The sequence below is a fragment of the Amblyomma americanum genome, chromosome 1 (assembly GCF_052857255.1).
Source record: "Amblyomma americanum isolate KBUSLIRL-KWMA chromosome 1, ASM5285725v1, whole genome shotgun sequence".
NCBI classification, from domain to species: Eukaryota; Metazoa; Arthropoda; class Arachnida; order Ixodida; family Ixodidae; genus Amblyomma; species Amblyomma americanum.
Genome location: NC_135497.1, coordinates 413,262,654 through 413,274,802, shown reverse-complemented (window position 1 = coordinate 413,274,802; position 12,149 = coordinate 413,262,654). Strand labels below are relative to the sequence as shown.

Genomic DNA, 12,149 nt, shown 5'->3' with positions numbered 1-12,149 from the left:
TTTTCAAGCAGTACAAGCTTTTAGTCTTGCACTCCTACTTCTGAAAGCAGAAGTACTTGCTGAGGCGTTAGTTGGTTCATCATAAAGTTGAATGGCACAAAGGAACAAACACAGGAAGACACCACAGTGGCGCTTTTTCTGTCTCTGTCTTCCTGTGTTTGTTCCGTTGCGCCATTCAACTTAAGCAATAGTTGCGAGAAATTTTTTTCCTTTTGCTCATGAAGGTAACGAATTCATGTCGGTCACAGGTGGAAGCTTCATATTTTTGCACACATCATCCACACACAAAGCAAACACAAAAATGTGACGTAAATGTGGCCCAATGGTGAGAGCTTTGAAAGGCTTACAGTGTGATAAATTTCATTACATTCCCATCCGAACTCGTTAAACCAAAGTACGGTTTCTGTGAACAATTTCATGTCATTACTATTTTGCTGTTGTCAAAATTCCCCACTGTTTTATAACTTGCCCCCACCCCCCAAAAAAAACAGTTATGTTGCAAGAAAAATGTCAGCCTTGTAGCAAACAGTTCCTGGTGAACATGCAACAGCTGTTGGTTCTGAGTGGAGAAGCAGGTGGAGTGTTACTGCGAGAACAGCAGCAATGTACTTGCAACAGCTTGTTTGATTATTGCACTTGTGTGGCCCTCCAGTGTATGCATGGGATCTGTTAATAACTAATACTGCAAGCTACTACGGTAGCCAGCCCGCACAATACAATTCACTGTTTAAAACACGATACAAAACTTTCAGCAGCAAAACATCTTTCATCTCATCACATGCTGTAATGTCAAATACCTTCCAACTGTTTTGATCACTCTTTATTGAGCGAGTCATTATTTTCTTTGTTGTCTAGAAATTTTGCAAGCAGTTGCACCATGCTTGCATTTATGGCATTCGCTTCCTTCTGCAGGCGCACCATTATCTTGCGCATTTTGTGTGCCTTGCGGTCGGCCCTTGCTGCTGCCTCGCTTTCTCCTTTATGGACGGCAACTAGCTGCTCTATAGCAGATCCTTGTCGCTTGTGGCGGCTCTTTTGGGGTTCCCTTCTTTTAGCGCTTGTGCCAGCACCGGCACTGCTGCTTACGCCAGCACTGGCTCTGCTTGTGTCGCCGCTGCTGTTGCCTGTGCCTTGCAGTACAGGTACTGCAGCACTGGCACTGCAAATGGGGGAGCTTGCCGCAAGTTGTGAGAGGTCGTCTCTTCTGCTTCCTTCAGGCAGGCTGTCCTCCCATGACAGGAGCACTTCCGAGCTGTCTGGTGCCTCATTGACAACTGGCAGCTGCACATGATGAAACATACAAGACTACATGTTATCATCTAAGAAAAGAGGTTAAATGTGTCCTAATGTAATGCAATCATCTGCTTCCACAGTATATTACAAAAACACTAACTTACGGTGGCCAAACTGGAAAGAAGGCAGCAGTTCAAATTTTTGTTTTCCTGAACATAACTAAATAGATATATGAAGACCCAGACATGTACATCAGCATTCCCTAGCCACAACTTTCACGTGAACTAATGGGTTCAGTTCAATTTTTTCCTGAATACTGTTGCGGAGTGCAATCACCTTCCTTTGGGTTTATGTGACTCGAAATATTTTGTGAAAGAGTTGGAGAATTTTTGTACGGCTCTTAGTGTTGGTGTTGTGATGAATGTTGGTTTTTTGTCCTTTAGATGACTTGTGGCTGTTGCGGCTTATGGTTTTATGGCTTTTATAATTGTGTGCCCTCCTGCTTGGACCAAAGTTATGGCTCGGAGTATGTACAAATAAATAAATGAATGAACAGCTGAACAAGACAGTATACCAAGCTGATCAAAGTCAATAACAAGCAATATGTTAAATATTTGCAAGCATGTGGGGCATGGTTGACCAAGGGTAAACCGAGCTGATGAGGTTGAGTAGAACAGAAGTACATGGAAGGTGAGGTGCGAACTCTGGCACGACAAGGCGCTGCGATTTGAAGACGCAAGTGCCATTTCCGCTCCTCATTGCCATTAATGCCCATGGTTGTGGGAGTAGCTTACTCTACAGCCCCCCGCCCGCCCCCCGAGTCTGTCCAATGGTTCCAAAGGAAGGATTGCTGGGTCAGTTGGTTCATCATTCAAGGCTTAAAAACAGCACGAAAAATGGGATGATACAGAAAGAAGGAATAGACAGCACTGAACCTGCAATTGAGTGTATTTTATGTGAAATGGCAATAAATACAGAAAGCATGCACAAAGAGCTTATAGACAAAAACGTAATACAATACAGATATTACTTATATGCTTCGAACGAAGACAGCGCAAAAAAGGACCACCACAGAAGAGGACACGACACAAAGAACGCTTCTCTTCTGTGGTTGTCCTTTTTTACGCTGTCGTTCATTCCAAGTATGAATCGCCAACTAACCCACCACTTTGTTTTATTGAATTACTTGGACATTAGAGATATCACATAGAAATTTCAGTGCCCCTGTAGAGAAACAACAGTTCGCAATAACAGGTTATGATCCACTGTATTCAAGCCCAGTTGCTAATGGAATCAATGGACGAGGATGAGTATCTACAAGAGAGAAGGATGAAGGTGAAGCTGCATGTGCACAGGTGTGAAAGATGAATTGTCATACAGCACTAGCAATATTAATATATCACGCAAATTCTGGTTCGTACCATAACTTCATTTTACTAGAAACTTAAGTCGTATCCATCCGCAGTGTGTGCCTTTTGACATATGATTCCCACCTGAAAAAAAAGGACGCAACCTAAACCAGCAAGGCACATTGAACTCCCTGTACAACAAAGCGGTGTTTGCACTGGCATGGTAATATTAAGTATATGGGGAGACAACAAGCTAACTACTGATATGTAGAATTACTAGAAAAAAACAAGGATTTATGGACGAGCAGTGGGAGTTGCTTGGCTAGTTGGTTCACGTTTCATGACAAAGAACAACAGCACAAGGCAAAAATGTAGACGTGGAGGCCAGTGCCCATGTTTGTGGGAGTGGTTTACACAACTGCTTGAGTCTGTTCTTTATTATCTATTGTTGGCCAGCATTTTATAATGAGTATAAGTTCTGCACTGAGAAATGAGCAGCAATAGTATTCTGATGTGATCTGATTGACAGATTACACGCAATGGTATAAATCACAAATTACCTCCAAACTTTCCTCGACTCGCCCATCATCGTTGATGGGAAGGCAGCCGAGGAAACTGGAGCTGACAGTAGAAGATCCATGGGACACCAGGCGACCCAGATGAAGTGCCTGTCTGTCTCGGCTGCCTGGACAAATAAAAATAATGTAAGCTATTAAATGTGTTGCTAAAAAAACATTTGAAGGTTGTGATCACAGCATTTCTCTCAGTGGATTAAGCTTCACTGTACACATTCTCAATGCAAGAATAAAATTTCATAGATAAGTGTCTAATGCATATGCACAGGTACTGGTGAAATTAATGCATGCAATTTACATTTGCAATGTGGCGAAACTACATCCTGCTAGTTGCTGCTTGCTTTGCAATTGAAGCCACGACTGTGCATTATGGTTCAACTATTTTCATTCTAGCAATATCTTTCTTGGTTAATTTCTAGATCTATTTATTTCATATATCTTTCCAAGGCTGCACTGTGTATACTACTTCACAAATGCTGCTAGTAAACAGTGAAGCCTGGTAAAGAAATATGAAATAAATCTAGAAATTCAATTAACTACATTGTTGCTCTAGCAGGTGGCCAGAAATAGCGACGCGTACAGCAATGCTGTCAGCGCTGCAGCTCGCAATTCGCAAATAAAAACGACGAACAACACATGTGTAACGAGGAAGACGAAGTTTGCATGCAGCGCCGTGCACGCGTGTACGAGCGAAAATTCTAAGTGCTGCGTATGCTGCTCCTGCCTGAGGACATTACTCTCGAGTCCTTATTACCTCAACAATACATTCTCAAGATCGTCTTCGACACTCCAGAACTGTGCGACGACGGCGAAAAGAATCGACGCGTTGCTCCAGCGACAACGCATGCTACTGTCGCACATGCAACGCTGACGAAAGCAGTTCAGCTGCACTATGAAAACAGCCCCAAGAACCCGATGGCACGAGCATCGTTCGGTAAAGGTCGCACTTACCGTATTTCTTGTTGCGGTTTTTCATTTTCAGCTTCACTTGTTTGCTGGTATACGGGCCTTGTCCCGGCGGCAGCCCGGCGTTCAGTTCCGCTACAGTCGCAGCATATATCCGAGCATTGCGCGTGCTACCGTATCAGATCGGTATCAGATGCGTATCAGGGCCGCGGTTGTTGAATCAAGCCAGTTGACACAACTCTGGGAGGACGAGTCGTTCGATGTTGCTGCTGCCACGGGCGCCGCCATCTTGTCGGTTAAGGTAGCAAACGGTGGTCAGCAAGCTCGGTTTGGGTAACCGTGGTTAGGTGGCGTAACTGCAGTTTCGTCTGCCGTGTGAGCGCGGCTAACTATAGTTACGGGAAACCGTAGTTACCTTAACTGTGGTTAAGGTCGCCCGTGTAAATGCGGTATAAGGCGCCCGTGTGCTACGTGATGTCAGTGCACGTTAGAGATCCCCAGATGGTCGAAATTATTCCGGAGCCCTCCACTACGGCACCTCTTTCTTCCTTTCTTCTTTCACTCCCTCCTTTATCCCTTCCCCTACTGCGCGGTTCCGGATATATGAGAAACTGCGCCATTTCCTTTCCCCAAAAACCTATTATTATTATTATTATTATTATTATTATTATTATTATTATTATTATTATTATTATTATTATTATTATTATTATTATTATTATTATTATTATTATTATAGTTTGTACATATTACTTCTCCCCCTGTCCTCTATTCCATTCCCCTCACCTCTTTCATTTCATTTCTCTATTCTGCCTGCTGTCCTTTATTTCCGCTGCCCCAGCTCAGGTGCTTCAGTATCGATGGCCGATGCCGGGGCTAGCAAAAATCTTTTCCTTCCTTTTTACTATTATTTTTAATAAAACCACTACCACCACCACCTAAATGGTCTGGGACAGGTGTCGATGCTATGCGCGCCTATTGAACGCGGCGCATCGGTGACCGGCGAGCCGCCGGCACAACAGGCAACAACAGCGAGCCCATAAAAGACACTTTTTCTCGGACGTATACGCAGTGAGCTTGCGCACGCACCGACACTCCGGGTAACAAATGCGCATGCGCAGAACGTAACGTATCTAGCCGCGCAATGCCTTAGCCCGCCCGCTATAACTGCAAAGCTATCGCACATGTAATACGTGTCTGAGGAGACCCAACAAAAAAATAACGACTCTTCGAATAATTAAGAGCAGCCCTCAACCAGAAGGCGTACTCACGAAAAACGTTTGAAGCTTCGAGCAGACAGGGTTAATCAGCTAAGTAGAGTGTGATGTCATCTGCATAAGCGACCGCATACTGCCTCACTGCCTGGCAAAGGCAGACCTCTAATAAGAGAGTGGTGATTGGCTGCCAAGAGGAAAGGCTCTAATGCTAAGACAAACAAAAGGGTTGAGAGCGCGGACAGCCTTGACGGATGTCGCGGCCAATATCAAAGCGGTACTTTCTCGGCCATCGAGGAGCAGAGTGCTTGAAATGTCTCTGTACATCTCTTTAATGAGAAGCACGAACGAAGGTGGGAAACCGAAAGCATCCAGTGTACCGTAAATATACTCATGCTCTAAAAAGTCGAATGCCTTCTCTTCATCGAGGGAAACAAGACGACCCTGTGCGTGCCGCCGTATACTATAGTCTATAGGATATCTCGCGTTACGGAAGATAAAACTGCATTTCACGACCACGGGATGGAACAAACTTTGTGGCTGGAAATGAGGGACGGGAGGAAAGCCCGTAGACGGCGCACGAGTAACTTTGCTAATACTCTGTAATCTGAATTTAGTAGGGTGGTAGGGCGCCAATCTGCCGGACATGTCGAGAAAGGAGACTTTTTAGGAATAAGGACAATGCGGCCTCTTAAATGAAGCAGGAAAGACATGCCGAGTGAAGCAGATTTTAGACACATCTGAGAAAACGTGGCCTACAATATGACAGAATTGTAAATAGATCTCCCCAGGAAGACCATCTGGCCCAGGCACTGAGCCTCGTTTTATGGAATCTAACGCCTCCTTGATTTCACCTGTTGTTGGCGGAGCCCTAAGGCCGACATTAGTTCAGCGGCTACCTGCAGCAAGCCTTCAAAAATGGGTGTGCCGAAACGTCATCGCGATCAAGCAGAAGGAGCAACTGAGCAATATCCCGGAAATGGACGAAAAACGCTCTGAAATTCTTGCCAACTGGCTGGGCCACAGCCCTGGCGGACGACGTAAAAGCAGGGGCACCTTGAGGGCACAAGAGCTCCTGGCGCGCAAACCGAAGCACCTCAGGATGAGCAGTTGGACTGCGTCGACAACGCCATGCAGCCGCTGTCAAAGAGGCTGATCGTAAAAGACGCTGTAGGCGCTCCGAAAGCTCCTCTTTCCGTGCGCACATAAGCGACGATGGCGACGGGGTGCGCTGAGCTATACGCAGCTTCGCCGTCACCACGCGCACCTCATCCGAGACGCGAGCCCTAAGGGCTCGACCAGAAGCGGCGCAATGGTGACGCCACTGCTCCTTCAGACGGTCCCAGTCACCATGCGCGGCCCCAACAACCGAAAAACGCAAGGCCCGCGTTAGCCCTTCTCTCCGAAATTATTCCGGAGCCCTCCACTACGGCACCTAATCTTCCTTTCTTCTTTCACTCCCTCCTTTATCCCTTCCCTTACGGCGCGGTTCAGGTGCCCAAAGATATATGAGACAGATACTGCGCCATTTCCTTTCCCCAAAAAAACATTATTATTATTATTATTATTATTATTATTATTATTATTATTATATTATTATTATTATTATTATTATTATTATTATTATTATTATTATTATTATTATTATTATTATTATTATTATTATATCTTCGTGCGCACCCGAACCGCACCATAAGGCAAGGAAAATGAAAAAAATTTTATAAGGAAAGGAAAGGTCGCCTGTCTCACATATCTCTGTGGACACCGGAGCCGGGCCGTAACAGAAGGAAATTGAAATATAGCTGATTTTTGGGGAAAGGAAATGGCGCAGTATCTGCCTCATATATCGTTCGACACCTGAACCGCACCGTAAGGAAAGGGATAAAGGAGGGAGTGAAAGCGGAAAGGAAGAAAGGTGCCGTAGTGGAGGGCTCCGGAATAACTTCGACCACATGGGGATCTTTAACGTGCAGTGACATCACACAGCACACGAGCGCCTTAGCGTTTTGCCTCCATGAAAACGCAGCCGCAGCGGTCGGGTTCGAACCCGGGAGCTCCAGTCAGTAGCCGAGCGCCCTAACCACTGTGCCACTGCGGCGTGTAGGACATTGAAATGAAAATTGGTTTTAAGGAAATGAAATGACGCCTGTCTCAATTCACGCTGGACACCCGTACCGCGCTGTAAGGAAAATTCATTTCCTTACGGCGCGGTTCAGGTGTCCACCGAGATGCGCCATTTTTCGCTCACGGCCAAAGACGCCGACGACACCGGCTTTTCTGCGACACGGGCTCCTTAACGCTATCGCGTTAAAACGCAATGCCCGCTTTAGCATTTCTCTCGTGCTGGCGTCGTGAAGGATGTGCACATCCAAACGCCATGGTCTGTGAGGAGACACTGCAGACGCCGGAACCCCGAGTGACAGAAGAAAGGGGCGATGGTCTGATATGTATACCTGCGAGGATGGCAGCGTCATTACGTTAGCAACACACACTGTCCTTGAAGGGCCCGTTGGTACATACGCCCTGTGTAGCCTGTTCGACGATAACCCGCGACGCCAAGTCCACACAAAGACTCCGCAATCAGGAGCTCATAAGCGTCTGTGAGCATAAACTGGTTGACTAGGCGGCGCAACTCGCGTGCATTGCAGCCTGGCCTACCCGTACCAGGGCCCTTCACATCAGCGACCGTATCGAGCACGCAGTTGAAATCGCCCAACATCACATCGTTACATCCTCCAAGAAAATACACATCTAGACCTTTAATAAATGAGTTTACCAATTTAGAATGCCCAGGTGCATAGATGCAAAGAATTATCAGGCGAAGTGCGTTAAACGTGCAGTATAACGCTAGCACGCGTCGAAGCGCATCGTAGATAACATGATGGTCTCACAGGAGAATGCGGTTCAAAACAAGAACGCCAACGCCGCTAGAACGCCGCTGGCGCAAGAGAAGAAAGCATCGATGTCAAACCTACAAAGCGAAAAATGTGGGCGTTCACTGTGTTCATTGGCGTTGGCGTTGCCAATGTTCTAGACGGCGATGGCTTTGAGAAAAGGAAGGGCGCATAACTGGCTCCCTGGATATGCGGAAGCCTCATTCGTGCTTTGATACATGTGGCGGTGGTGAGAGAGAGAGATGTGGCCTGAATGCATTAGCGCTGACAGCGTTGTAGCTGACATGCGGCACTGCAGCAATAGCTATGCCGCAGCGTTCATTTGGTGATCAATCTCTCGCGATCAACCATTAACTGCATGCCACCTCCCAGGGTGGCAGGGAGGGCGCGCTGCCTATCCAGTGTTCGGAACGCAATCAAAGCAGGCTTTACCAGTTGGACACCAACGCCACGTACATGAAAGCGAGACTGAGGTCTCCACTAACCCACGGAGCCGGTTGTGCGCCTTTTCTTTCGTGAAAATGGACGGCCTTTGAAAGTCGTCAACGCAAATGAATTCTATGAACGTGGTCGGCTCACTTCTTTTGTTAGGTTTTTTTTAGGAAAGGAAATGGCCCAGTAACTGTCTCACATATCTCTATGGACACCCGAACCGCGCCATAATGGAAGGGATAAAGGAAGAACGGAAAGAAGAGAAAATTGAAAATTGAAAAATGGATTTTGAGGAAGCCCGACCCTGGTGGCTGCGTTTTTATGGAGGCAAAAACGCTAAGACGCCCGTGTGCTGTGCGAGGTTAGTGCACGTTAAAGATCCCCCGGTGGTCGAAATTATTCCGGAGCCCTCCACTACGCCACCTCTTCCTTCCTTTCTTCTTTCACTCCATCCTTTATTCCTTCCCTTACGGCGCGGTTCAGGTATCCAATACTGCGCTAGACAGATATTGCGCTATTTCCTTTCCCCCAAAACCAATTATTATTATTATTATTATTATTATTATTATTATTATTATTATTATTATTATTATTATTTTGAGGAAAGGCGCGGCGCGGCGCATCGGCGGGACACCTGTGGCACGGTGCTACTAGTGGCGCATGCGTAGTAGTGACTAGGGAGCGAGAGAGAGAGAGAAATATCCGCGGTGAGGCACGCGTTGTGACGTTATGTGCCCTCGGAGCACCGCCACGGCGAAATCGCAAGTTCGCGGCCAGTAAAGCTTTCGCTTAAAAATTGGTTTCTTGCAGGCTAAGGCGCCCGTGTGCTGTGCGATGTCAGAGCACGTTAAAGATCCCCAGGTGGTCTAAATTATTCCGGAGCCCTCCACTACAGCACCTCTCTCTTCCTTTCTTCTTTCACTCCCTCCCTTATCCCTTCCCTTACGGTGCGGTTCAGGTGTTCAACGATATATGAGACAGATACGGCGCCATTTCCTGTCCCCCTCCCCAAAAAATACAATTATTATTAGGCAAATATGGCAGCCCGATGAACGAGCGAATGCGACCACCTCGGCCTGCTTCATAACAATGCGGAACCCTTTGCACGTTAAGAGTGATGATGTTAAAGGTAGTCATTTTGAAAATTAAAACTAAGACGGGGAGTTGTCATGTTTAGGCAATACAAAGCACGCCGCGAACGGCGCCAAACCACCTCACTTTTTTCGTAGGGTCCGACCAGGCACGAGGCCCCCTTGGCCGACCAGCGTAAATGTCCGAGTCCGTAGTCGACGCATGTGGACGCTTTAAGCTCGAACTCAAAGTGACCATCTCAATATCCGAAGACAGGGTACTAGAAGTGCTGGCGCTAATCCTCGATGTAGAAGAGGACCGCGACTGAACAGTTTCCACGTCAAGAGATGGCCTCGGCTCCTGCCCAGGCGAAATATCTATGTCTACGCATAACCTAAATGACGAAGGAGATGCCGACGGCGGCGTCGGCTCCTGCCTAGGCACGATGACAGTCTCGTCAATGGCGAGGTTGAGTGAAGAAGATGAGGACGACAAGCTGCTCGCGTCACCATCGGCCTCAGATATTGCCGCAAACATTTGCAGTCTTTGTTCGTTTTTCAAATCTGCCGCCACACCACCTTATCGCTTTCTTTGCGACGCAAGACGCGACTAGATTTATCTCGATTAATCGCAGCCAGGCAGAGCTGATTCTACGTTGTTCCGTAATGTTCTAGTTAGTAACTATGCACGCTTTATCTCGAAAGTTCGCTATCACCTTTAAATTGAGCACGGCCGACAGCGGCGGGCATTCTATTCGACGACCGCCGAGCACGCTTGTCGCTTCGCCGCCACCGAGTGATTCAGTCCATTTTGGGTGCAAGTCAGCCCAATAAACAATTTTCTTTTAGAAGACCCTTTAGTCCGTCTTCATCGCTGCTTCGACTGCCGTCACCACTACGTGACATCTGGTGAAGGTGCGGGGTAGCCTTCCATGTTCCGGACGCCCCCTTCAAGTCGTGAAGCCAGCCCTCAGCGCTTCGCACCCGAGGACGAACCAGCAGCTCAGCGAGCCAGCCGACGTCTCTAGGGAGAAGGGAGAGGAGCCTGAGTTCTGGAAACTGCCGGACCGCACCAGACAGCGAAAAGACGTTGCTACGAGCACCGCAACCTCGCCGAAGATGTCGACACCGATCATACTACAGCAGCCGCGGGTGCCGCCAACTTTCAATGGATCCCTAGGCGAAGACCCTGTAGAATGGTTGGATCAATTTGAGCGTGTGGCGTCATTCAACAAGCGGGATGATGCGGCAAAAATTGGACCAGTGTTCTTCTCATTGGATGGCTCCGCAGGCACGTGGTACGAAAACTACGAGTCGTCCCTTACGACATGGGAGCTATTCAAGAGAGAACTATTGAAGGTATTCACCAGTGCCGTCAGGAAAGAAAGAGCCGAACGACTCCTCGAGTCCAAGATCCAGCTTCCGAATGAGCCCGTCCGCGATTACGTCGAGGAGATGAAGCGCCTATTTCGCCGCGCCGACCCCGAGATGACCGAGGAAAAGAAAGTTCAGTTTTTAATGCTTGGCGTAAAAGAACAACTCTTTGGCAGCCTCTTCCGTCAGCCGCCAAAAACAGTAGAGGAATTCATGCAAGAAGCCTGCACGATTGAGAAGACCCTCGACGTCTGAGCTCGGCAGTACAATCGCCCTTTCTCTGCCTGTGCAATGCGTTCGGACACGCCGGCCACCACCAGCGACAGCTTTCGGGAAGTTATCCGCGAAATCTTCCGAGAGGAGCTACAACGATTAGTGCCATCCTCCCCACAGCCGCAAGCAGCGACTCTGATGGACGTGGTACGGGAAGAAGTGCAACAGGCACTTGGTACCCCGACGGCCACAGAACCCCAGACCATGACCTACGCCGCTCCAGTAAGGACTCCTCAGCCCCAGCGATAACCCCCACGTTCTCCCCGAGATGAGCCAATTGTTCCACAACGCCGCCTCCCAGCCCCCGCCCGCTCAGCTTATGACCGATGCTCAAGCCCCAGGAAATGCGACGCCTGGAGGACTTCCGACAACCGGCCGTTGTGCTTCCATTGCGGTGAGGCCGGCCATATTCTTCGTCACTGCCCGTACCGACGTATCGGTCTTCGAGGATTTTCTGTTAACGCCCCACGACCACGCTTCGGACAACGTCCGCAGGAAATCGACGAGTACCTGCGTCGAGAAGAGTGCACGCCGAACCGCTTTTCGCGGTCACCATCGCCGTCAACCTCGCGCTTTGCGTCGCCACGCCGCAGCTACGCAGCCGCGGTACGAGGAAGATATCCCAGCCCACGTAGGGGAAACTAAAGGCAGCAACCTCAGGAGGTGAGGTTACTCACGAGCGAAACGCCGAAGATCCTCCACCGACCACGCCCCATGAAGACGCTGCACCCGCGACGCCGCATGAAGAACCTACTCTCGCTGCACCGACGCCGCACAGAAGGACAACCCCGACCACGACGCAAACTACCTTCAAAACGACGACGCCACC

At 48.3% G+C, this 12,149-nt stretch overlaps 1 protein-coding gene across 1 annotated transcript; it reads right to left on the bottom strand.

The window, feature by feature from the left end:
* Positions 1-807: 807 nt before the first annotated feature.
* Positions 808-4,193, bottom strand: LOC144103101 (uncharacterized). The gene is made up of 4 exons (XM_077635980.1): positions 4,109-4,193; positions 3,143-3,267; positions 2,671-2,726; positions 808-1,281 (listed from the first exon to the last, which is right to left on the bottom strand). Exons 1-4 carry the CDS (start codon positions 4,131-4,133, stop codon positions 1,083-1,085), a joined length of 405 nt encoding a protein of 134 aa, XP_077492106.1. The 5' UTR covers positions 4,134-4,193; the 3' UTR covers positions 808-1,082.
* Positions 4,194-12,149: the final 7,956 nt, after the last annotated feature.